This window comes from Gossypium hirsutum, chromosome A03 (genome assembly GCF_007990345.1).
Source record: "Gossypium hirsutum isolate 1008001.06 chromosome A03, Gossypium_hirsutum_v2.1, whole genome shotgun sequence".
NCBI classification, from domain to species: Eukaryota; Viridiplantae; Streptophyta; class Magnoliopsida; order Malvales; family Malvaceae; genus Gossypium; species Gossypium hirsutum.
This window is the reverse complement of record NC_053426.1, coordinates 110,499,527-110,524,804: the sequence shown is the minus strand read 5'-3', so window position 1 is coordinate 110,524,804 and position 25,278 is coordinate 110,499,527. Positions and strand designations below refer to the sequence as shown.

The window sequence follows — 25,278 nt, the reverse complement described above, 5'->3', positions numbered from 1 at the left end:
TGATCATATCTGTTTTTTTACACAATACTTAGAACTACCCATTACCCCTCATTGATCCATAAATAGAAGATAACGTGCTTCAACTAAAGGTGTCAATGGGCCGGGTCGAGTTTGGACTAGGCCAAAAAAATGGACTTAGAGTTTTACCCAAACACGGTTTGGATAAAAATGCTAAAACCCGGACCCAGCCCGTATTAATTATATATAATTAAAATATAATGTATCAAAAATATTAAAAATGTTAAAATAAATGTTTCTTGGCAAATTGAAAATAATTTTAAAAACAATATGTATACTTAAATAACATTAAGATAAGTGCAACTTAACAAACAAATATCTCTAAAATAGTAACAAAAAATAAAAGCAACATAATAATGAAATGGTGGCAAAATAACAAACAAAAAAAAAACTATAAGAAACTAGCAAGAAAACAATAAAAAAAAAGTAATTTTTTTTTTGCATATTCTGATCTGGCTTGAGCCAAAAAGTCTTACCAGAGACCCGACCCGTTTTCTAAACAAGTCTTATTTTTTTGTCTAAACTCATTTTTTGAATTTATATTTTTACCCAAACCCTATCACTTTTCAGGTGGGCCTTCGGGCTGGGTTGAATGGCCCGACCTATGGACAGGTCTAGCTTTAACGTACTTGAATCTATATATTTCTGTATTGACAATAATATCTATACTAGTTGAGCTAAGACTCAATTGATTTTTTTTTTTCAAAATTCTAACTTTTTTTTATACTTAAAATTTATCTCATTTTCATATTTTTATAACAAACAAAAAAAAACACTCTCAATTGATAAGTACTTGTGATGTCAATTTAAAGCTCTTAAATTCATTTCATTAAAAAAGGAAGAAGAAAAGCATAATTAAGAATGACCCAACATGGGGAAATCTCACAGATTTAATGTCTGGTGGACGTTATTGGTAGTAAACCCTCATTTATTCTCAACCCGAAAACACCCCTCCCCCCTCTCCCTTCTGCTTATAACTAATCTAAAAATGCCTTATACATTTAGCATAAATTCTCTTCGCCATTTCAAGTTTTATCCATTCCTTCTCAAAAACAATGGAGATTTCACTGCAAAAAAACAATCTGATTACTATGCTGCTTATCTTAGTATGTCCCGATCTGCTCTTTTCAGGTTTGTCAATTTCCCCATGTATAATTTTTTGCAACTTTTTTTTATTATATTTTTTTATAAAATGTCAGAAAAATTGTTTTGAGTCAGAAATGAATAAAAATTTAAAATGATAAAGTACAAATTTATCATTATATTAATTTATAATTTTTTAAAAATTAAAGGAATTAATAAATAATTTTTCATTTTTGAGACTAAAGCCATTGCTTACCATTCTTTTCTTCTACCCGTATTTTTTATCAAATCTTTAAATCGAAGAAAAAACATACTTTAATAAAAATATATATAGCATATTTCATCGAAGTAAATAAAAGAAAAGTTGGCACAGTATACTAATTTTGTTTACGAAATTTTCATTATCAAAGAGGATTGTATTTTTTTTTTAAAAGAGTTTGATGTTTTTTTTTTATAAAAATAACTCAAAATTACTTGATTAATTACGAAAATGACTCAATTTAAAAATTATGTATGTAAATAACTCGATTTTTATAATGTTTGTCGGTACCGTCAGACATACCAATAACATCAACAAACACCGTAGAAATCGAATAATTTACGTACATAATTTTTAAATTAAATTATTTTCGTAATTAATAAAAAAAAATTAGTTTACTTCTATAAAAAAAAACCAAGTTTGATGTATGTGAAAAAGTGGATGGTGCATTGTCACATTCTAATACGACAATTTAAAATTGAATCCTGTCTATCAACTTACTATAAAAAGAGGGGATAAGGATAATAGTTTCAGTTTTTGTTTCCTTAAAAGTCCATGTAACTTTTTTTTAATATAGAAAATGTTAGATGTAACTGAGTTTGGATGAACAGTGGGGTATAGTATATTTAGTTTATTTTTTGTCTCACGTTATAATACTGTTACAATTTCGCTGTTACCGTTACTTTTAGACTAGTCATAAGTAAACGCACTGCTTAGCCAAACTCGCCCTTAATTAATTTTTACATGTCTTTTTCTCATTTAATTTATAATTAAATTATAGTTTTTGTCAAATTTAATATTATATGCTAGTATAATTTTGCATATATTAAATTTTTATTTTTATTTTTATAATGTGATTAGTTAAATTAAATAAATCATTATTCTCGTTAAATTATTAACATGTATTTTTTAAAAAGCATCAAAAATTATTTTAAGGAAAAAAAATAAAATGTCTATTTAAAAATAACATTATAAAATATAACATCAAATTATGTCAAAATCTCAAATTTGAAATACATCATTATTTTTATTGGGCAATAAATATTATTTGAGGATATTTTAATCTTTTAAATTTTTTTTATAAAATCTAAAAAAAAATTGGATAATCAAGGTAACATTTGAACTTAAATCATTATAGTTTTCACTATCTCAAATTTTATTATTTCAATAAAAGTTAAATTTAATTTTATGTCAAAAATTTTAATAAATTTATTATACATTTTTCACCTATATTAAATGTATCATAATTTAATAATTATTATGATATTTATTTATCCTACGTTACTTGCAAAAGAAATAAAATTTATTTAAGTTTTATTCCTATACATTAAAAGAATTATACAATTCATATTGTAACTATCTAGCTACAGTAATGGTGATAATGATAAGCAATGGGCTTTTTTTTAGAAGTAACTCGAATTTTTTATTAATTATGAAAATAATTTAATTTAAAAATTATATATGTATATAGTATTTGCCGGTACTGTCAGATACATTGGCGGCACCAGCTCCCATCGTCAATCAATAATTGCATTTAAATGAAAAAAATAATTTTTTGTAGTTTTGAAGTGTGATTATATAAAATATTTAGGGACCTAATGAAGCAATTATCTTAGTTGAAAAAAAGTGCCCCTAACAGTATAGCGGCACCAAATTAAATGTTCTCCACCTTTTGGTTTATTTGCATATTAAGTTTGTCCTTTTTGAAATTAAATTTAAATAACCTCTAAAAATATATAAGAAAACAAATATAAATTCTTTTTATTTTTTATTTTTTTTAAAAAATTATATAAAGTTCTTATTTAAATTACCCAAATATATCCCTAAAAAATTTTCCTCAAGTTTATCTAAATTTAAACATATTCAATTCATTCCCTTGCATATTTGAATTTAGATAAACTTGAAGAAAATTTTTGAGAGATATATTTAGGTAATTTAAATAATAATTTTATATATTTTTTAATTTTATTTTTTAAAACATTAAAAAAAGAAAGGTTTATTTTTTTTATTCTTATATTTTTAAGGGTTATTTAAATTTAATTTCAAAATGAGATAGATCTAACATGCAAATAGACTAAAAACTTGATAGCATTTAATTTGGTGCTGGGGTGCTCTCATGGCAACTTTTTCAGCCACTCTAAAAAAGATAATTGCTTCATCAAATCCCTAAATATTTTATATAATTACACTTCAGTCCAACCAATTTATTTTGTGGCACCCAAAAAAATTATTTTTTTAAAAAGCTAATGGTTGCTAAATAATGATGGGGTGGTGTCATCAATGGGAATGGAGGCACCAATATGCACAGTAAGAAACGATTCAGTTTTATACAGAATTTTGTACTTGAATATTTTTCGTAATTACTCAATTGTGGAAAACAATTCCATATTAAATACAGTAAAAAGATATTCCAATTCTTTTTCTTTTACAGGGTTTGAAGCTAATGCCTTGCCTTATGATTACACAGCAAGCATTGAGGTAAGCTCTCCATCACATACATAATTATAACTAACAAAATTCTATTTTTTACTCCTTTTACCACATCCTCTTTTAATTTTAGTGCTTAGAAACTCCTCTAAAACCTCTACACGGTGGAGGAATCATATTGAACCCAGAGTTGAACATGGGGTTAAAAGGATGGCAAGCATTTGGAGATGCAAAGATTGAACAAAGAGAACTTGCAGGCAACAAATTTGTAGCCGTTCATGCCAGGAATCACCCAACTGATAGTATCTCTCAGAAGCTTTATTTGCAGCAAGAGACCCTCTACTCTTTCTCTGGTTCATAAATTTTCACATAAAACCTTATAAATTTTACCCTTTTATGTTCAACATGAGTATACTCGATTTATTTTGGAGGATCATACTGTATACTCGTTACCGAATATTAAGTACTTTGGAAAATACAAATGTTTGCGTACATTTTGACTGTTACCTTACTTGCAGCTTGGATACAAGTTAGTGAAGGAAATGAGGCAGTGGCAGCGGTATTTAAAACTGGAACAGGGTTCAAACATGGTGGTGCAGTGGTTGCTGAATCAAAGTGTTGGTCTATGCTTAAAGGTGGCTTCACTTCGGATGCTACCGGCCCAGCCGAGTTATACTTTGAGGTAATATTTTTTGTTAGGGTCTTTGAGTTTTAAGCTTTCATTTATTAGTTTCCTTGATATTTCTAGGTCATGTCAAGAGCCCTAAAGGTCGGTAAGTTAAGCCCAAGGGTGGCATCGGGACAGGCAGGACCTGGCCTCTTAAAATGAATTTTTTAAGAAAATATTTTAGAATTTTTAAATGTATATTATTGAGTGCTTTTCTCTTTCTGTCTTAAATGGTGAGGCTTTTTTGTTTATATATGATATAAGTACTATTTATTTATATGACATATTAGGTAAGTTCTATGCATGTCAACACGTATCCTACTAACACGTGTTTATGCGGTCTTACTCGCGATCTCACGTGTGACTTCGTAGGAAAATGTAGGTACCCATCCTACAAATACCTATTATTAGTTTACGAGCTCGATGCGCGAGCTCGATAGAATCTAACCTAAAACTATTTAAGGTTTTGGGCCGATGATGGCAAGTATCATAACATATATGTTCATATGTATTAAAATTGCATTTTAGTTTTCAAGAATGATAAAATTGTATGGTAACTCTTATTATAATTTATAATTTAATTTTGGTCCTTAGTTAAGGGGTACATCACACAAATTAGTTATTGCTTTTGGACATGCAAGTGCTCAGCAAGAAATTTTTTTAGGGGCGCGTAAAATTATGAAATTATAGAAGGATTAAGGTTAAAAATTTTGCATTAAAAATACTTAAATTATATTATTAATTTTTTAGAGGGGTCAAAAATACAAAATTTTTCATTCATTCAAATGATTAAAGGATTTAATTGAATGATTTAATTTTTATGAGAGACTAAAGAAAAAGTTTCCCATTTAATCAAGGGAGTAAAGGCCCCTACCCTTGGCTTTGCCATTGCGGGCCGAGTTTTTTATCTCAACTATGACAAAAACCCTGGCTAGTTCATAAAGTAGGAGAATCTCGAAGTGTTAAAACAGACGAAAACATCGAAACTAATCACGGAGTTTAAACCTCTTAACATAATAGAGAAATAAAATTCTGATTAAGATCAATACTTAACTTGTGTGATGTACCAACCCATAAAGCTCTCGACAGAACCGAAACACATCAAATTTAAACACTTAACAATTTTCTTTTTTAAATCTATTCAGAGCAAGAACACATCAATTGAAATATGGGTTGACAGCATCTCACTCCAACCATTTACCACAGAAGAATGGGCATCTCACCAAGATCAAAGCATTAAAAAGGTAAAAATTCCCCTTTTAATGTTTCACAAATAACAATAATCTATATTTCGATAAAAGTATTAAGAGTTTTATATTAAAGGTTTGATTCCATTTTGCCCTTTTTATTAAAAAATGAATAAATTAATTTTTATACATTAGATCAAAGAATAAATTAATCATTCAATTAAAAATTTTATCTATTTTTATTGTTAAAAGCTGGTTATTATATATAGGGGTATGTAAATTTTGGGTAAAACCGATTTAACCGACCAAACCAAATTAATTCGGTTAATCGGCCGGTTAACCAAATTAATTCGGTTGGGGGTCGGTAAATAATGTTTTGGAAGTTCGGTTAACGATTAATTCGGTTCGAAATCGATTAATTAACCTATTTAACCGAAAAATTATATTTTTTATATACATTTTACATATATTAAATTCAGTTAATTCAGTTACTTTGGTTAATTCAATTAATTTTTATATGTTTTATACTTATTTTAACAAAAACAAAAACAAAAAAATATATAAATTTTGGTTAATTCGGTTAACCGACCAAATTAACTGAAAAATTTTGGTTGGGTTAATTTTTTTGAAAAAAATTCAGTTCAATTAATAGTTAAGGGTTTAAAAAGTTCGATTAATTTGGTTAATGCTAGTTTGGATCGGTTAACCGATTGAACGCCCCTAATTATATATCAATACGATATATATATATATAGCATGCCGTGTGTCACTATTTGATTATTCTATTAGCCTACCAGATTTTAACTGTGAAAATTAATGAAAGTTTTAACAGAAATGACCAGTTTGTTCTTTAATCTAATGTATATAGACTAATTTGTCTATTTTTTGAATAAACAAGACAAAATGTAATCTAATATATAGTACAATGATCTCTATGAAAATTTTACCTCCATACTTCATATACTAAACCATCATAAAATAAACCTTAAAAAAAATTGCAGGTTCGTAAAGCAAAAGTGAGGATACAAGCAATTGATAAACAAGGCAATCCCCTCTCAAATGCCACAATCACGATTCAACAAAACAAACCAGGGTTCCCAATAGGTTGTGCCATAAACAAAAACATCCTAAAAAATACACCTTACCAAAAATGGTTCACATCAAGGTTCACCGTCACCACATTCGAAGACGAAATGAAATGGTACAGCACCGAAGTTTCCCCCGGTCATGAGGACTACACGTCGGCCGATGCCTTACTTAGCTTTGCCAAACAACATAACATTGCCGTTCGAGGCCATAATGTACTATGGGATGACCCCAAGTGCCAACCGGGATGGCTTTACTCACTCTCGCCAGCTGAGCTTTCGAGTGCGGTCCACAAAAGGATCGTTTCCGTTATGTCGAGATACAGAGGGCAGCTTATTGCGTGGGATGTTGTCAATGAGAATCTGCATTTTTCGTTCTTTGAAAGTAAGTTAGGGGATCAAGCTACTCCAAACTTTTATAGGTTGGCTCATGCGGTAGATTGGTCAGTGCCTTTGTTTTTGAACGAGTATAATACTATAGAGGATAGTAGAGATTGGGCAGCTACACCAGCTAAGTACCTGCAAAAATTGAGACAGATTCAAGGTTTAACGAGGAATGCAAAGATGGGAATTGGACTTGAGTCCCATTTTGGTACTCCGAATCTTGCTTATATGAGAGCTTCTCTTGATACACTTGGTGCTACTGGGTTGCCCATTTGGCTTACTGAACTTGACGTTCTAAGCGGTCCTAATCAGGTAATCAAAAAGGGGTTTAAATATATGAACTAGTGCTTTGGATTTTAAAAATTTCGGGTCCATTCTAATTGTTTTAAGTTGGGTTATTTGGGTTTGAGGCTCGAGTCATTACAGGTTTAGATAATTTTGATTTTTACCATTTTGAGGTTTTTTTTTTATTTGACTCATATCGGTTGAGATATTTTGAGTAAGGATGGTAAAATGTGATAGGATTATTTCCTTTGATGTAGGACAGGCCAAATACTTGGAACAAATTCTAATGGAAGCGTATTCTCACCCTAAAGTAGATGGGATTGTAATATGGGCAGCATGGAAACCGCAAGGGTGTTACCGGATGTGTTTGACCGACAACAATTTTAACAACTTAGCGACCGGAAATGTTGTTGACAACCTGTTGCGACAATGGCAGTCGAGGGCCGTGTCGGGTTTGACTGACACCCGAGGTTTCTTTGAAGCTACCCTTTTTCATGGTGACCATGAAATCAACATCACACATCCTTCTTCTTCGGCTCACAGCTTTGTGGTCGTTTCAACTAATGCATCCTTGCAATCGCCACTTACGTTTCAAGTTTCTGTATGAGAAAAAGCAGTGCATAAACCAATAATCATAGTTTTAGATTAAAGGATTTATGTTTAATAGTTCTATACATTAATTTGGTTAATATAGCTCATAACTCAATAATATAATTTATATCACATTCTGATATATTATTAACGATTTATTGCATTATAATTATTGAGCTGTTAACTACTATTAATGGTGTGATAACAAGTTAATATGATGGTTAACGTTTTTTTAGTTGAGTAAATTATACTAATAGTCGTAAAATTATAGAGTGTTTTGTTTCGGTTACTCAAATTAAAAAAAATAAAATTTAAAAGTTACTGCTTACTAATATTATTGGCATATTTGATATATTGCTAGTAGAGTTTTTAGACTCATAAGCAGAGTCAATGAATTAACAAGTATTCTATAGGGTTATAATAAAATATTTAAAAAATAAATATTTAAAAAAAAGACAGATAACAAATTTTTAATGCTACTTGTGGAATAAAAAAAAGTATACTACCAATGTACCAAATATTAATCCATAATATTTTGGTCATTCTTTTGTTAAATAATTAGTGGATTGTTGATGTGGTTTTTTTATTAGCGTAATAATAAATTTAGTTTTCAATATTTATAAATTTTATCAATTTGATTCTAATTTAAAAAATTCTAAATTTGATTCTAATTTTAAAAATTTCAAAAAATTTAGCTTTCAACTTTAGACATTCTCCCAACGTTGATTCTTAAAAATTCAATCTTAAAAAATAAAAATTTTAAAAAGGGTCAAGTACAAAAATAGCCACTAAACTATTACTCAAATTTCTATTTTGGTCACTGAATATTTAATTTTTCTGATTTAGCCACTAAACTATTTGAAATCAATCTTTTTGGTCAACAAACGTTAACAGTAGTTTGAAATTTAACGGAAGTGCTGACATGACTTTTTTTAATTGGTCTAATAAAAAATTTAGCCCTTAATATTTATAAAATTTGTCATTTTAGTTCAAATTCTAAAAAAATCAATAAATTTAACTATTTATATTTAGAAAATGACAAATTTTAATTTTTAAAAATCTTGTAAAATTTTAAAAAACACCCAACACCTAAACCACTATTTCTGCTTTAAGCATTTTTTTTCCATCAAGGTCTTCACAAAAATATTTAAGTTCTCTTATTATCAATGAAAACTAAAGAAAAAAAGCACAAATTTTCAATAAAGATTAGTAAATATATACTTGTGCTATGTATAAGATGTCTAAGAAGAGTGTTATGTTAAATGATATTCAAGTTTTAAAATATGGATAAAAGATAGATTTTACGTCTTGTTTGTTAACGTATCGTTTTACTTTTAATATTTTTTTTATAATTTTTAAAAATATTAAAATATAATAAATCACTATTTAAAATATTTATATCAAAATATAATAAAATATTATAATATTGTATATTTATTTTATATTAATATTAAAATAATAAAAAAAATATTAATTTTTTAAAAAATTAAAATATTTATATATAAATATATAAATATATAAAACAATAAAATATTATTGTTTAAAATATAATAAATCGTATATTTTTATATTAATACTTATATAGTTTTATAATTAAATTTAAATAAAATCATTTAATTTAAATTCAGGTTGGCCTGGAGACAAAAGTTCATTGTCCAAGTCCAACTTAAGATAAGCTGGGTTGACTTGGTTGAATAGGTCACCTGACCCATGAACAAGTCTACTTGTAATATATGGTTGTTGAGTGTGGATAAAATTGGAACAAAAATAATTGAAGTCGAGTAAACGATGAGTGATATTTTTGATACATACCTTGACATATGTAAAAGCTATAGCTCTGTTTGCAAACAATGATTGCTCATTAATATGGAATGTGTACAAAGGGGTATTGAACAAAATATGTTATGCCCAGTCTGCCATCATGAGATAAAAGATATTTTGCATGTCCTTAAGGACTACCTGATTGCCAAAGATGTCTGGAAGTACTTTGTGCAAAGGAATTGCCGATCCCAGTTTTTCTCGGGGAATCACTTAGACTGGGTTAGGACAAATTTGGGGAATTCAGGGTGGATGTTGAGGAGTGGGGTTCCTTGGCCTACTCCTTTTGGTTTGTTAGCATGACGCATATGGAAAAATAGAAATCTCTTTGTCTTTCAAGGTTTATCTTAAAACTTTTTAGAAACTATTAAGATATCAATAAATTGAGCGAAACAATACAACATAACACATAACTGGGACCAAACTAGAGAACGTAATTTAAATTATGAGCATTTCTTAAGAAATTATTGGAATGGTACGGTAACTGAATGTTAGCATTAAGGAATTAGTTTAGTGCTAACGTAACTCGAACTTAGACCACACCTAAAACGGTAAACATCTTGACTATCGTATCAACACGAGTTTCAAGAAATATAAATTTCATTTCAGTGTTGGCTGTGCACTGCATAGAAATTAATGAATGTCATTTAATTGTTTTTTCAGAGTTACTTTATTTATAAAATGACCCTTGTAGGGTCATATTCCTAGTTATGTAAGACATCGATTATCTCACGCATTTCTATCCACTACAATTATTAGGGATAATTAACATTAATATCAACACTTAATTAATGTTAAGAACATGGAAATTTAATTTATATTCTTCACAATTAAATTAAAACATTTATAATTTCCATATCAAGGCATTAATTAATGATTTCATGCAAGTTAAGTCTATCCATATCATCTTAAACATAAATAGAGCCACTAGGTGCTGGACCTAATCACATTTCATGTTATTTATACTGTAGTAAAAATATGGATATATTAATTATGTTGACCCAATTATGTTCACGTTCTTGATTTGGTTAAGTTTTTTTCTAACCTGTATAATAACATATTTAGTCCTCAATACTTATATATTCTATTAATTTGATTCTAATTCTAAATAAATCAATAAATTTAACTCTTCATGTTTCTAAATTCTATCAATCTGTAAAACCTAAAAAAGAAAAAAAATCTCCAATAAAAAAGAACTACGATATATGTTTATGTTTTACATTGAACCAAATATCGTGTGTAGACATATGACACTTACCTTTTGGATAAACAGTTTCTTCGTTTTGAGTTTAATGGACTTATATTTGTCTCTGATTTTAACCTTTAAATAAATATAAGTATAATACATATGGGTTAAATTTAATGTATTGATGGTATAATTTATGTATTATCGATAATTTATACAATAATACATCATTTAATAGTTTAAAAAATAAATAAATTTACAATTATTTATTTTTATTTTGATTGATGTGTAATGAATAAAAATAAAATTATATATTGTGAGTGTACCCCCAAATATAAGCAAACGTATATAGAAAAAAATATTAAAACCATTTGATAAAAAATCTAATTACCCTTTGTGGTTTAGAAAATACCTAATCACTCTCATAAGGTTTAATGAAAAATTCTCTAACCCTTAAGATATATTTATTAAATGAGTTTGAAATAATAATAAAAAAACCAATTTTACCCTTTTATAAATATTATAGGCTAAATTTATTATCATGCCATTTTATATAAAATATAAATTTGTATTTAATACAGTATCAATACAATATCAATTAATATTGCGTATAGAACACCTCATAAAGGTCAACTTATTAAATGAGACTCATTTGAGCCATATGAACTGGTTCGACTCGTGGAACCTATGAAAAAAAGCCTATCTACTTGAAGCTTCGGTGGCCTAGTGAAATTCTCTAATAAAACTCGAGTTACCAGGGTAAATATGATAAATCCTAAAGGGATAAGATTGTATAGAGTTTAAATCTCTTAGGACCTAATCTCAATATTTGATGTAACTCAATTTGTACTGTTGATTTTGAGGAAATTCAAGTATAAGTAGGGTCCTTCCTCCTCATTTGTATTCACTCAGTTCTAATCCTTTATAGTAATTGAATACTATTAACAACATTTACTTAAACACTTGGTATGCACTATTTTTCTGTGGCTTTTTGTTCGTTCGTAGCTTTTTTTTGTTTTTCGAGTTTACTTTCGCTTTGCTTTGATACTTTAGAGAATTTCTATAAGAATTCTCATCTCCCGAGTGTAGGCTAACTTAAGCAAAATTTGAACTTAAGAAATCAACTAAAGTCGCGCATTTGCCAGACTAAAGATATAGTCTCGTGACAGACATATAACCTACTTAAAAGATATAATAGTTATATTTTTACAATTTTTAACATTATCCATTATTTACTCATCATGTATAAAACTTATACACCGCGCATTAAAATACAAACCCACGTAAAATACTTATATATAGACTTAGATAATGACACACGAGTGAACTTAAAAAAAAAAGTAAGAATGTAATTAAAAATTTTTGAGAGATTAAAGAGTAATTTTATTATGTATTAACGTATTATTTCACCAATTGTGAAGGGATTAAATAAAAAAATCATTTTAAGAGGCTAAAGTGTAGTTTTACCAAACATTAGCTTTTAATTGGTCGAAATAATAAAATTGAGATAGTCAGGACTTCGATTAAATATCTAGATTCCAATTTATATGTATTTTTCTAAATTTATAAAACAAAAATATATAAACACCTTCAAAATAATATTTGTTATTTTATTAAATGAATGAAAATTTAATAATTTTCTAAATGAGTTGAGACCAGTTGACGAGGGATATCAATTTAGAGCTAGTTTACTATCTAGGTTGAAAAGTGCTTTTCTAAAGTGATTTTGAAGATTTTGACGGTATTTACTACTATTGTCAAAAAAAAATTAAAAATAAAATGTTCATTTTAGATAAATAAATAAATTAATTATCATTACTATTTTTTTAAGACTGTTTACAACTACCCAAAGCCTTTATCCAACTCATAAATAGGAGGATAATATGCTCATCGCACTCGAATCTATGTTCTCCTGTATTAACAATAATATCTATACTAATTGAGTTAAAAACTCAATCGACTAACACATATATATTTATCATATGAATAATATTGTTAAAATTTTACCTTTTTGACTAAGGTTAAAATCCAGTTAAAAATCAAAATTTGATTTGAGAATTTACCCGTTTATTATTATTTTTTCTGTTTTTCAACTTCAACGGTAAATAAATCCTTAACCCGCGTATAAATATACATGTTAAAATGAGGCTAAAGATTTTGTCTGTATTGTGGAAAAGATGAAGATTGCAGAGGCCAGCGTTTTACTTGTGACATGCATTGTCCTGTTTTCAGGTTTCTCTTCCTTTCTCTCAAACACTAAAAAAAAAAAAAAGAAGATAAAAACACTCGACAAACATGTTTTAGACAAGAAATTAAAGATGGTTAATTACTGTTTAATTAATTTTCTGTTAATCTCTTTTGGTTCCAATGCAGGACATGGCGTTTGTTCTTTCTCCTATGACTATTCTGCAACAATGGAGGCAAGTACATTATCATCTTCTACCTCTGGACTTTACCTGTTCTGCTAATGGCCAAAACCTTTGCTTCTTTTTTAATGTTTTTCTTTTTGGAACTTTTTGAAAGAAAAAGGAAAACTATTTTTTAATGCCGATGTGGTATCTGTTTACAGTTCAAAGTAGAGATTGCATCGGAACAATCGGCAATGATGTTGTTATTATTAGGGTTAATTGCACCAAACCTTGATTCTATCTTGGTCCTTACTTCAAATAGTTCTAGCCATCAATTTAGATGTTAAATATTAGTTCGGACCTAATGTAGAATATTTTTAAAACATATGGATTAAATTGAAATATGTATATACTTGACATATGGGCATTATCATTACAGTAGACACTATCACCAAAAAGTTCAGAGCAATTTATGCTATAGGTGTACACATGTTTGCAATTTGACCAATGTGTTTTAAATAGGAACAATGCAACATTTAATCCTTAAACTTGGTAAGTTTTCTTAACTTGATCCTTGAACTTTATTTTTGTACACATTTGTCCCGAACTTGGTAATTTTTTTTTAATTTTGGTTTGTGTGATGATGTGGCATTTTGAGGTCATGCCACATCATCACCTAAAATTTTTAGGTGATAACGTGGCACAATGTTAGAGTTTCATGTCATCACATTAACCAAAACTAGGAAAAGTTACCAAATTCAGGAACTAATGTGGACCAAAAAGATGTTTAGGGATCAAGTTGAAAAAAGTTACAAAATTCAAGGACTAAATATTATTTTATCCATTTTAAATATGCTTGTGCCATAATTGAGCTGACATTTAACTACTAATCTGACAGTGAGGCTCACGAAATAACTTGATTAATAGGGTACTATGCTTGGAGCACTCAATTAAAATTTTTAAAGTTTAAGAACCAATTTACAATTCAGACCATATGGTCGGTGGAATTAACCCTTATTAATGTTAAGAACAATGTAATTATGATCAGTGGTTAATTATGAAACATGTCAACTGAAAACTGTATAATCCTCAACCAGTGCTTGGCAACGCCCAAGAGAGCTCAATATGGTGGAGGGATGATTGGGTTCAATCAAAGAACAAATGGATCCACATTGTCGAGTGAATTAGGAGTTTCAAATGATGGGTTACACAATACAATACTCTCATTGAGGACTATAAAGCTCGAGAAAGGAAATTTATATACATTTTCAGGTAAATATATATATGTAACATGAAATGTAATTTATTGTTTTAATTGATGGATTATATTCCCAATGATTAGATTAAAGTAATTGATTTGCTTGAATGATGAAATATTATTGAAATATTCAGCTTGGGTTCAAATCAGCAATGGGAGTGAAAGTGAGACTGTAGCTGTTGCATTCAAGGCTTCTAATGGTGAATTGGTACATGGAGGTGAAACTATGGCTAAACAAGGGTGTTGGTCACTGTTAAAAGGTGGCATAGTTGCTGGATTTACAGGCGTTGTAGAGATTCTTTTGATGGTAGTTGTTTCGGTTTATTCGGTATGCGATTCGTGTGTCGAAAAATGTCTTTTTCGGGATGAAGGGACCTCATGTTTTTTGCATGAATGCAGAGCAAAGCAATGGAGATTCGAGTCGATAATGTTTCGTTGTGGCCGTTCACAGCAAAGGAATGGAGATCCCACCAAGACAAAAGTATTGACAAGGTAATCAGGATCAATCGTGTCGTGTTTATTGTGGTTGTGTACTTAAGTTTAGTGAATTTGATTCAGGTTCGTAAGAAGAAGGTGAGTTTCAAGGTAACATATGCCAATGGAACTGCGGCTGATGGTGCTTTGATCTTGATACTTCAAACCAAGTCCGGTTTCCCATTCGGATGCGGAATGAACCATTATATCGTCACGGATGAAGCTTATCGGCAATGGTTCGCCTCGAGATTTAAGGTTACCAGTTTCACCAACGAGATGAAATGGTACAGCACTGAAAAAACACAAGGCGTAGAGAACTATACCGTTGCGGATGCAATGGTGAATTTTGCCGAACAAAACGGGATTTCCATTAGAGGTCATAATGTTTTCTGGGACAATCGTGTAATGCAGCCTAAATGGGTTAAAGACCTTCCACCGGCCGAGCTAATGAAAGCTGCAACTCGAAGGTTGAACTCGGTGGTTTCGAGATATGCAGGACTGTTAATCGGGTGGGATGTAATGAATGAGAATCTACATTTCAGATTCTTCGAGGACAAACTCGGGGAAAACGCATCTTCAATGTTCTACTCGATGGCTTATCATCTCGATCCAAGTACGACTCTTTTTATGAACGAGTACAATACGATCGAAAACAGCAAGGATCATACAGCAACTGCTTGTAAATACAAGGAGGAGCTTGAGAAGATCCTTTCATTTCCTGGCAATGCTAGCTTGAAGGCAGCAATAGGATTAGAAGGCCATTTTCGTGATCCGAAACCGAACATAGCTTACATGAGATCAGCTTTGGACATTCTAGGAACAATGGGGTTACCTATATGGCTTACGGAAGTCGATGTCGGTGGAGGACCAGATCAGGTACTGGGACCAGATCCGATAAACACAAAACATAAATCATAAACATGTACTAATTGTCTTTATATTTTTATTTTTTTTGTGACTAGGCACACAACTTGGAAGATATACTAAGGGAGGGCTATTCTCATCCTGCAGTCGAAGGGATTATCATTTTCGGTGGTCCGATAGCCGCCGGATTCAAGTGTTTGACGCTAGCAAATTATGATTTCGAACCTACGCCTGTCGGAGAAGTTGTAGACAAGTTGATTAATGAGTGGAAATCTGGGAGGAGACAAGTTAGAACAGATAGTAGAGGAATGTCTGCAATTTTACTCTTTCATGGTGATTACAGGGTAGAAGTGAGCCATCCTTTGCTTAACAGTTCAATGAGTATCAACTTTAAGGTAACGAAAGAGACAGAAAACATTACTGTATTGCTTCAATTTGATGCTTGAATTGTTGTCATAAAGCTCAGATCATGGCTAGTAATAAAAGTTTTTTGAAGATCTGTTATAAAATTTTACCATATGATGACTTGCAAATGTAGCTATAACCATTGAGACAAAACTTCGGGGATAAAATCGAACATAGATACAAATACTCCTAGCTTAATACTGGACTTGTTGGGAAGGTTCATAGGTAACATTTTACAGATTTATCTCCGAGCATCGAAATCCCTTACAGTTGGATATCATTAGTCACTTTCATGAACCAAGAAAAAACAATCCGAGTCTTGAAAGGGCAGCCATGAACGTGAGCTTGCCGATTTTGTAAGTGCCCATGTTGCTTCCAGGATGCTTCCTTTTTATTTGTTTCGAGTACCCCTGCCATTGTTTCTCACACTTGTTTTCACAAAAATGGTCTCTACTCTCTATAATACAACAAATTTAATAAATGCTTTCACACTTAGGTGGAATTTTTAAAGAAATTTTTTTGTATTATGCATTTTGGTAGATTTTGGAAAATATGGGAATTTTAAACGAAGGTCCCTCACTCTACTAAAGTAAAAATATGGTGAGGTCTTTACATTAAGAATCAAATTGCTCTTTAATCTTATTTAGAAGAACTAATTTACTAATTTTTTAAATAGAGAGGACAAAATGCAGTTAGACTCTCCATAATACTTTTACCAACGGCCACCAACATAGTTAAGCGTTACTAAACTACCACATATATTATATTGTGGATCAATCTCATGTTTTAGGGATGGGGTGAACATCTTTGGCCAATGTTATCTTAGAAGAGAAAAAAAAGAAAAAGCATCTTTCGTGATGGAAAATAGATTAGAATATGCTATTAGTCATTATACATTTATATAATCTGAGATTTAGTCTTTATATTTTAAAAGTTAAAATTCAATCTTTTTACTATTTTAATTTAAACTTTTTATCGCAATCATAATCGTTTATTAATTTATAACGTTCTATCAATCGTATGTCACATAATATGAAAACAACCTAATGCACATGTCACGTCTATAAATTTTAATGAGAAATACTAACAATGTCAGTAATTGAAATAAAAGTTTTTAAATAAAAAAAGTAAGATACTTAATTTTTTATTTTAAAAAAATAGAAAATAAATCAAAGAATTAGCAATATATGTATAACCCACATGGTTTTGATAAAGACACTTGCTTTGATTTGTCAATTCGGAATGGCAACACTTTTAACCCAATACCCAACCGCCCAAATAATTTTCATTCTTTTATTTGTCTTACTTTCATTAAAATATTTGTCCTAATACTCTTTCACAGACCAAACCGACCAAAAATATTTAAAATGTTAAAATATCTAATTCCACTCCTTTCTAAAAATATCTCTAAATTAAAAAAATATATATATTTCTTTGTCGATTGAATATTAGCTGGATTGAACTGAGTATTAATGTCAATATAAAAAGACGTAAATTTAAGTATGTCCAAACATATTATCTTCTTATTTATGGGTTTGAAAGAAACAATAGATAATTTCAAGACTTGTGTCAAAATAAATAAATATAATTAAAAAGTGCTAAAAAAATTATTTTCTTTAAAAAAATATTTTACTATTAAAATATGTTGAATATATCATTTTTGTAATAAAAATATTATTTATGACGGATGGGATTACAAAAAGTGGGGTAGGATAGAAAATCTAAAGAAAATTATCTAGAAGCTGAAAATATACCTTGACAAAAGGAATGAATTAAATATGTATATGGTATAGTTTAGACTTAAAAGGGAAAGAATTATACGAACAGCCTCACCACGTAATTCTGAAATTTTCATAATTATTTAATAATATTTTAGTATTTTTTTATGTTATTCGTACGTAATTTTAATATTTTTTTCAATTTAAACTTTAAATTTTAAACTTAAATTATAAACCCTAAACTTTAAATTTAATATTTTGGTTTAAGGCTTAGGCTTTAAGATTTGGGTTTCGTTTAAGGTTTTGGACTTGGGTTCAATGTTTAGGTTCGAGTTTAAGGTTTAGATTCAGGATTTAAAGTTTAGATTAAAAAAATTAAAATTATGTATTAATGACATAAAAAAAATATTGAACTATTGTCAAATAATTAAAAAGAGATATAGATTAATATGGCATCCCGTTGCATACAATCTACTCTCTAATCTTAAAAATTAATCCAGAAATTAATTCAATTTAGCAATAAAGAATATTAAATTTAATTTTTTTTTGTTCCTTTTCTTTTTGAATTCGTATTTGGATAAAAATTGGATTTCAAAATTAATCCGATCATGAATCTTAATTGAATATAATTTTACCAGTAATAAAATAAAAACTGTTGGAATTGGATTGAAATTATATAATCATATCATTATTATTTTTTGATATTAATATTTTACCAAAAAATAATTTACTTAAATATTCGTAATTTAAGTTTATCATCAAGTGACGTGGCTTGCTACGTATCTTTAAAAAAAATGGAAAAATATATTTAAGTTATCCGATAGAACCTGGAGATTGCAACTAAAAGAGCTGGATTGTAGTGTTTTAATTCGAAGAAATCACTGCCACTCATACGACGTCGTTTTACTCCTACCCAAAAACTACTTTTGTTTTGTCTTGTAACTCATAATTCAATCTCCATATTATGCGTGAAATCACGCACCACAGATATATCGCCAAATATACAACAGAAACCTTCACGATTGGTTTAAATTCTACACTCTTTCTTTTTTGCGCGTGAAAACCAGCGAGGGAACATTCTTTTTTTTTTTCGTGGTTTATTTATTTATTTATATATTTTTATCATTATATATTTTCCTGATTTTAAATAGCGAGGGAATTCAATCATTGTAAAAAAAGCGAATAATTTTTATTTAATTTTCTTTTCGACGGATCTTAGCAGCTCAAAGTTGAAACCCTAATTTTCTTGAATTTTTTTCTCATTCGAAAAGAAAGATGGGATTATGGGAAGCTTTTCTCAATTGGCTTCGAAGGTAAGTTTCTCTTCCTTGTTTGGTTACTAAGAAAATATAGATTCTTTATATTATTTTTTTCACTTAATTCGTTTCTTCCGTTTTTCTCCTTTTTACTTTCTCGAATCCAGGAAAAAAGGCCATTCGCTCAACGATCAATATATTTTTATTGAATTTCACACTTAATATTTTATTTGATTGGATTAAGCATATAAAAGTGTGGAATATCTGTCTTGTTGGTTGTTTTTGTTTATTGGATTTTAAAGTGGAATTTATTGTTTTTGTTGCTTGTTGGATTTCCTTCCCTTTAATGCAGCTATTTTTGAATGATAAAGCAATGCATTATTTTTATATGCAATGTGATAATTGCCTTTTAAGAAACTTTGTTAAGTACTGTATTAATATGCGTAAGTTAAACATGCTTTTGTATGGCTGTGATTGTAGACTAGATTTGAAATTTTAAGCTATTGTTTAGATATTAATTGGTTGATGGCTAGTTTTGATTGATTATAGACATAGTTACCTAGCTAGGTTTTGTTAACCATTATGTTGAAGTGCTTGGTTTGGTTGCTTTTGTAAGATAGCTAGGAAAAGATCTTTTTTTTATTTATTTTTTGACATTTATGCTCTAGGTGCTTGGGTGTTTTTCATACTGGAATAACATACATGTGTCCTTTTGGTGTAATCTAAGCAAATTATGTCCATTGTAGTGTGAGTTCCAGTTTTTTGGGTATTGCAGTTGGGAAAGTGATAGTTCAGCTAGTGCTGACAAGAGAGTGAGATTAATAGGGTTATCTTGCTGAAGTACTTGAGATAAGGATGGCTTGTCATATTGAGATTGTCTAGTTGGTGACCATAGGGATTATGGTCTGGTATTAATGATGATAGTGTTGATATGAACAATAATCAATTAGGAGAATGTCAATGACAGGGTTCTTGAGGATTAGTTCTTGATTGAGGCATAGCTGGTTTTGCAGTATATGGTTTTCTTCAATGGGATAATAAACTACTACAGCATCATTTCATTCTCCTCTGTTGTTTTTTCTTCTCTAGTCCAAATTAGCAAACTGTCAAAGATCAATGTCTGTCATGTACTAGGAATTGTGACCTAGGGTGACAAAGGGAAGGCTTTAGTTGTTGCTGGTAGGTCTGGCAAGAGGGTTGTTTAGTTATTAATTAACTTTTTATGAGAGCTCTTGATGCATGTTTCTGATTGACCTTCCCTTTTACATACTAATAAGTTATATTTGGATTAAATTTGCCATTGGCCTTTCTTATTTTCTTTCTCTTTTCTTGTAGTCTCTTCTTCAAGCAAGAAATGGAGCTATCGTTAATAGGCCTCCAGAATGCTGGAAAAACGTCCCTAGTTAATGTCATTGCAGTAAGTGAATATCTAGATCAGTCATAACTGTGTTTTGTTTGTTAGTATCCTATTCTTTTAGCTTGATCTGACAACTGGACTTCTTTGTCTGCATCTTATATCAGACCGGTGGATATAGTGAAGATATGATACCAACTGTAAGTCATATGGGAAAGAGCCAATACCAACATTCATTCTTGAGAAGTTTGTCGTTTGAGCTCAATAAGTTTTTGTTTTGGTGGGTTTTGTTCCTTTTTATTTTCATGACATCTCATCTGTTTGCAGGTAGGATTTAATATGAGGAAGGTAACAAAAGGAAATGTCACTATAAAGTTATGGGATCTTGGGGGTCAACCAAGGTTTCGAAGTATGTGGGAGAGATACTGCCGCGCTGTTTCAGCTATTGTGTATGTCATTCGTACTTTCTTAGCTACCATATTTATCTTTATTGGATGACCTTGGAACCTCTTACACCGTTTAGTGTTTTTATGATATATGTGCCTTTATTCACAGAAAATTGTTCTGCATAAGAATTATCATTGTTTTGAGAATACGCTATGCATACTACATATCAAAGGATATTAGACTCTAGATTCCTAGAAACAAAAGCCATTTGTTTGTTTTCTGACTAAAGATATTTGTCTTTCATGGATGGCATTCTATTGGAATTACAAGAAAAAGTTCCCTTTGTTGATTGATATATTTTCACATCCTAATTTCCACCTCCATCTTATTGCTGGATTTGAACTAATTTTATTGTCTTAAAAAGAAGCCTCTGTAAACAATGTTCTTTGTCCATCTTATTATTGGGCTTGCATTAACTTTATTTCTTAAAAATAACCTCTACATAAACAATGTCCTGTGTCCATCTTATTGCTAGTGTTCAACTAAGTCTGTTCTTATATCTCGACTTCCCTTATCTGCATTTATGATCAATTGTTAGGCAGGAAAGGCAAAGTCCAAAAATTGTAGTCATGCATGTACTGTTGTAGTGCTGGTGTAAATTTACAAATATATCTGAATGTATAATTGAGGGCAATAAGAAGTAGGGAAGGATCTGTATAACACAGAAATGTGGGATATGATTTGGATCTTTACATTCGACAAATATATCTTTACACACAATTGGCTACCTCATCACTCGACACCACCCGTTCTTATAATTTCCTTTCAGCTACTGTTTGTCTTAATTTCCTACAGATTTAAGGTAGCATTTTGCTTTGTGAGACTTGCAAATTACTCATGTGGGAAGTATACATTGATATATGATATCTGTCTTATTACCTTCTGCACGTAAAGTTTTCACATGTATGTTGTCTTCATAATGATGTTCAACTAAATCTAACCAGGATTTTCTGCAATTTACAGATATGTCGTGGACGCTGCTGATAATGATAACTTATCTGTCTCGAGAAGAGAACTCCATGACCTGTTAAGTAAACCCTCATTAAGTGGTATTCCGCTACTGGTTCTCGGAAACAAGATTGACAAATCCGAAGCCTTGTCTAAGGAGAATTTGACAGAGCAAATGTAAGTGTAGAGTTAAAAGTATTGCCGTAGCCTGACATAACCAGTTGTCAAAATTATTGCCAGCCGAAACTGTTAATGTGACCCCATTTATGTTATTAATTATTGCTTTAAAATGTAAATTTTCGATGATGCAGGGGGCTGAAATCCATTACAGATAGAGAGGTTTGTTGCTATATGATCTCATGCAAGAACTCTACCAACATCGATACAGTGATCGATTGGCTGGTGAAGCATTCAAAATCAAAGAATTGAAGCATCTTTCATCCATGGTGGTCCAATACATGACTTTGCTGTCTGCTTAACAGGGTTTCTCAATGTCTGAATGACACCATTGTCTTAATTTTCCAACTTGGTTCGAATCATAAGTATTATATATATATTTGTTTGGTGGGTGAGTGAGGACATAAATTTGTTTTATCCTTTTTGTGTACAGATATTAGTGGTTTGTTACAAACGAAGGATTTCGATGCATTTTTAGTTCCATTCTTAGGCAGTCATGCATATCCCTTTTTATAGGAATATGATTTAATTTTTTTTTAAATAATACATATTATTATATGGTATAATTTGAAATTTAGTTTTTATAGTTTACATCTCTTATTAATTTGACTTTTTTTTAGCTATTTACTCTTTAAATGACATTTTTTTTATCATATTTGTTTTTTTTACACAATACTTAAAATTATTCGTAACTTTTTCTCAACTCACACCTTCTTTTATATTGATAATAATATTCAAGTCAATTGAATTAAGATTTAATCGGTAAAAAAGTAAAATTTATTAAAGTGAAAAACTTGTGATATTTATTTTTAAATAATATGAATTTAACCGCCAAAAGGAATGTTTCACCTTTGACACCAAAACCCATTCACTTTTCGGTCACCCTTAACATTTCGCATAACCCTTTCTCTGTCCCTCCGGTTCCGGCAAAAAGCCAGCTACGGAACTGAGCGAGAAAGACACCGGAAATTTACCCTATCGGGAAACCGCGGAATCCTCAAAAACTAACTAGTAATCGCATGTATGTTGCCTGCTATGGAGATGAGTTTTGCTCAACCGCAAGTACAAGTTCACCGATTTATTTTTTAGAGTTCTATTGAAATTCTCTGCTTTTTTTTTGGAACCTGTTGGAGCCTAGGGTTAAAGCTAACCTTTTATAATTTATTGATATATTATGTTAGAAACAATTTTTTTTGGAACTTCGTTTTGATTGATTTTTTTCACCGATGATGATAAGATTATCTTGTATGAAATTAGATTAAAATGTTTGCATTTAAAAAATTCAAGGCTGGTAGTTATTTGTGATGAATTTTGTCAGGAAACTAACTAAACTGTGAATGTCATTAAGTTTTCTACATTATTATACTCTTAATTGAAGTTGACTTGAGGTTGGATTATGAATAATGATCGTCAATTATTACAGATTCTAAAATCTAGGGAAAAAAAATGGGTGCATTCCGAGAATCGAACTCGGGACCTCTCGCACCCAAAGCGAGAATCATACCACTAGACCAAATGCCCAGTTTATGCAATTCGCTGTGATTGACTAGTAGTTCTTAGTTTTTATGGTCAAGTTCCTGCTAAATTTTGACGAGTAAATGATGACTTGTGAACTAGATGTTTGTAGTTTTTAGATACTACTTTAGTACTTAAAGAAAATGGTGAAAGGTGAATACGGACGGGCCAGTGAGAAGGGAAGGATGCTCGAGCTTCTGCAGGGAATGCTATAAAGGATTGCTATGGACGATGATTGTTGGGATTCTCAAGACGCATCGGCTCATCATGCTCGGTTATGGAAGCTGAGCCGTGGGGTGCGTACAATGGAATTTCAGAGTGCAGTGCTACGGTCTCTGAGGAAGATGGTCCTGCGAGGGTGGGAGGTGAAGGTACAGCATTCGTGTAGGGAGGGAAATAGATTAGCGGATGCCATGGCGGCTTTGGCCATGGGAAGACCAGTTGGGATGCAGGTATACTCCACTCCACAAGTTGGGGTACATCTTTTGCTCGCAGACACTCAATGAATGTCGACACTGAGGCTTTTAAACTTATAGTTTGCTGGTATATTGGTCAAATTGGCTGTTATCAACTGGTCATTAAATGTAAATGTCCTAATAAGCTTTTGTTTGTGGACTTTCTGCAAGGTACTTAAATCTACTTCAGCTGCTAAAGAGCCATTTGGTAATTCGACTAAGGATGCTGAAACATATCCCTCCTTGACCAGGTTTTTACACCTTTGCAGTGCTTCACCGCACTGTTTTATTCAACTAAGGATATGGTTGTAAGATTAAAACGTAAAAGAATAAACTTTTGAATATACAAAAAAGCACCATTCTTTAACAGCTAAGAAATCCTGTAAGGAAAACAAGTGGATCTGAAGTTACTATGTTATTAGTAATTAGGGTTATTACAAATAAAAAGTGAACGAGGGGCATTCCGAGAATTGAACTCGGGACCTCTCGCACCCTAAGCGAGAATCATACCACTAGACCAAATGCCCGCTTTTGGGTTCTCGTTATTGGTTTTCACTAATTATTATAGTCTAATAACCAAGTGAGCTTCTCTTTTGGCTTTTTGTTTTCAGATTTAGGGTAAACTAAATACAAGATTTATGGATTATGTTCATATTTTTCTTACTTTATAACTTAAATGTTGGCCTAATTGATCAATAAGCTAACCTTTAAACCATTTTTCTGGAAGTATTTGGACATGGTCCTGAATTGTGTGTTGTTAGTCCATTGATCTTTAGCATGTGATAGCAGATCTAATGTTTCCCCTGATATTACCATGGTTACAGGTCAGTGGGGATCTAAGCTTTGCCCAACTTCCAAAAATAGCATCATTATTACAATCTTAAAATTAGCAATTTCAATGCTTGAAAAGCAGATCATGTTGAGGTCCAGAATACAAACTGTACGACAGAAACTAAAAAGGTAGAAAGCAAAAAAGGATAAGGGGCATTCCGAGAATCGAATTTGGGACCTCTCACACCCGAAGCGAGAATCATACCACTAGACCAAATGCCCACCGAGTTGTACATTC

General features: G+C 30.6%; 3 protein-coding genes and 2 non-coding genes across 5 annotated transcripts; 3 read left to right on the top strand and 2 right to left on the bottom strand.

Moving 5' to 3' along the window:
• Positions 1 to 1,018: 1,018 nt before the first annotated feature.
• LOC107886940 (endo-1,4-beta-xylanase 5-like) lies at positions 1,019 to 8,088 on the top strand. The gene is made up of 7 exons (XM_016811046.2): positions 1,019 to 1,149; positions 3,792 to 3,838; positions 3,921 to 4,140; positions 4,306 to 4,469; positions 5,600 to 5,698; positions 6,643 to 7,422; positions 7,658 to 8,088. Exons 1-7 carry the CDS (start codon positions 1,074 to 1,076, stop codon positions 8,000 to 8,002), a joined length of 1,731 nt encoding a protein of 576 aa, XP_016666535.2. The 5' UTR covers positions 1,019 to 1,073; the 3' UTR covers positions 8,003 to 8,088.
• Positions 8,089 to 13,122: 5,034 nt separating this feature from the next.
• LOC107886939 (endo-1,4-beta-xylanase 5-like) lies at positions 13,123 to 16,451 on the top strand. The gene is made up of 7 exons (XM_016811044.2): positions 13,123 to 13,222; positions 13,364 to 13,410; positions 14,436 to 14,610; positions 14,731 to 14,903; positions 14,996 to 15,088; positions 15,155 to 15,946; positions 16,033 to 16,451. The coding sequence occupies exons 1-7, from the start codon at positions 13,168 to 13,170 to the stop codon at positions 16,378 to 16,380; spliced, it is 1,683 nt and encodes a 560-aa protein (XP_016666533.2). The 5' UTR covers positions 13,123 to 13,167; the 3' UTR covers positions 16,381 to 16,451.
• A 2,742-nt stretch (positions 16,452 to 19,193) lies between these two features.
• Positions 19,194 to 22,825, top strand: LOC107886938 (ADP-ribosylation factor-like protein 8a). The gene is made up of 6 exons (XM_016811043.2): positions 19,194 to 19,370; positions 20,649 to 20,730; positions 20,835 to 20,867; positions 20,995 to 21,116; positions 22,078 to 22,239; positions 22,374 to 22,825. Exons 1-6 carry the CDS (start codon positions 19,333 to 19,335, stop codon positions 22,489 to 22,491), a joined length of 555 nt encoding a protein of 184 aa, XP_016666532.1. The 5' UTR covers positions 19,194 to 19,332; the 3' UTR covers positions 22,492 to 22,825.
• An 861-nt stretch (positions 22,826 to 23,686) lies between these two features.
• Positions 23,687 to 23,760, bottom strand: TRNAP-UGG (transfer RNA proline (anticodon UGG)). The gene has a single exon. It is a non-coding gene; the product is annotated as a tRNA-Pro (tRNA).
• A 904-nt stretch (positions 23,761 to 24,664) lies between these two features.
• Positions 24,665 to 24,736, bottom strand: TRNAP-AGG (transfer RNA proline (anticodon AGG)). Its single transcript has one exon. It is a non-coding gene; the product is annotated as a tRNA-Pro (tRNA).
• Positions 24,737 to 25,278: the final 542 nt, after the last annotated feature.

Excerpts from the sequence above, each read along its gene's own strand:
- LOC107886939 (XM_016811044.2), top strand. The coding sequence starts at position 13,168 with ATGAAGATTGCAGAGGCCAGCGTTTTACTTGTGACATGCATTGTCCTG. Across the intron at positions 14,904-14,995 it reads TTGTAGAGATTCTTTTGATG|AGCAAAGCAATGGAGATTCG; the intron begins GTAGTTGTTTCG and ends GCATGAATGCAG. Across the intron at positions 15,089-15,154 it reads AAGACAAAAGTATTGACAAG|GTTCGTAAGAAGAAGGTGAG; the intron begins GTAATCAGGATC and ends AATTTGATTCAG.
- LOC107886940 (XM_016811046.2), top strand. The coding sequence starts at position 1,074 with ATGGAGATTTCACTGCAAAAAAACAATCTGATTACTATGCTGCTTATC. Across the intron at positions 4,141-4,305 it reads GACCCTCTACTCTTTCTCTG|CTTGGATACAAGTTAGTGAA; the intron begins GTTCATAAATTT and ends CCTTACTTGCAG. Across the intron at positions 5,699-6,642 it reads AAGATCAAAGCATTAAAAAG|GTTCGTAAAGCAAAAGTGAG; the intron begins GTAAAAATTCCC and ends AAAAAATTGCAG.
- LOC107886938 (XM_016811043.2), top strand. The coding sequence starts at position 19,333 with ATGGGATTATGGGAAGCTTTTCTCAATTGGCTTCGAAG. Across the intron at positions 19,371-20,648 it reads TTTCTCAATTGGCTTCGAAG|TCTCTTCTTCAAGCAAGAAA; the intron begins GTAAGTTTCTCT and ends CTTTTCTTGTAG. Across the intron at positions 22,240-22,373 it reads GAGAATTTGACAGAGCAAAT|GGGGCTGAAATCCATTACAG; the intron begins GTAAGTGTAGAG and ends TCGATGATGCAG.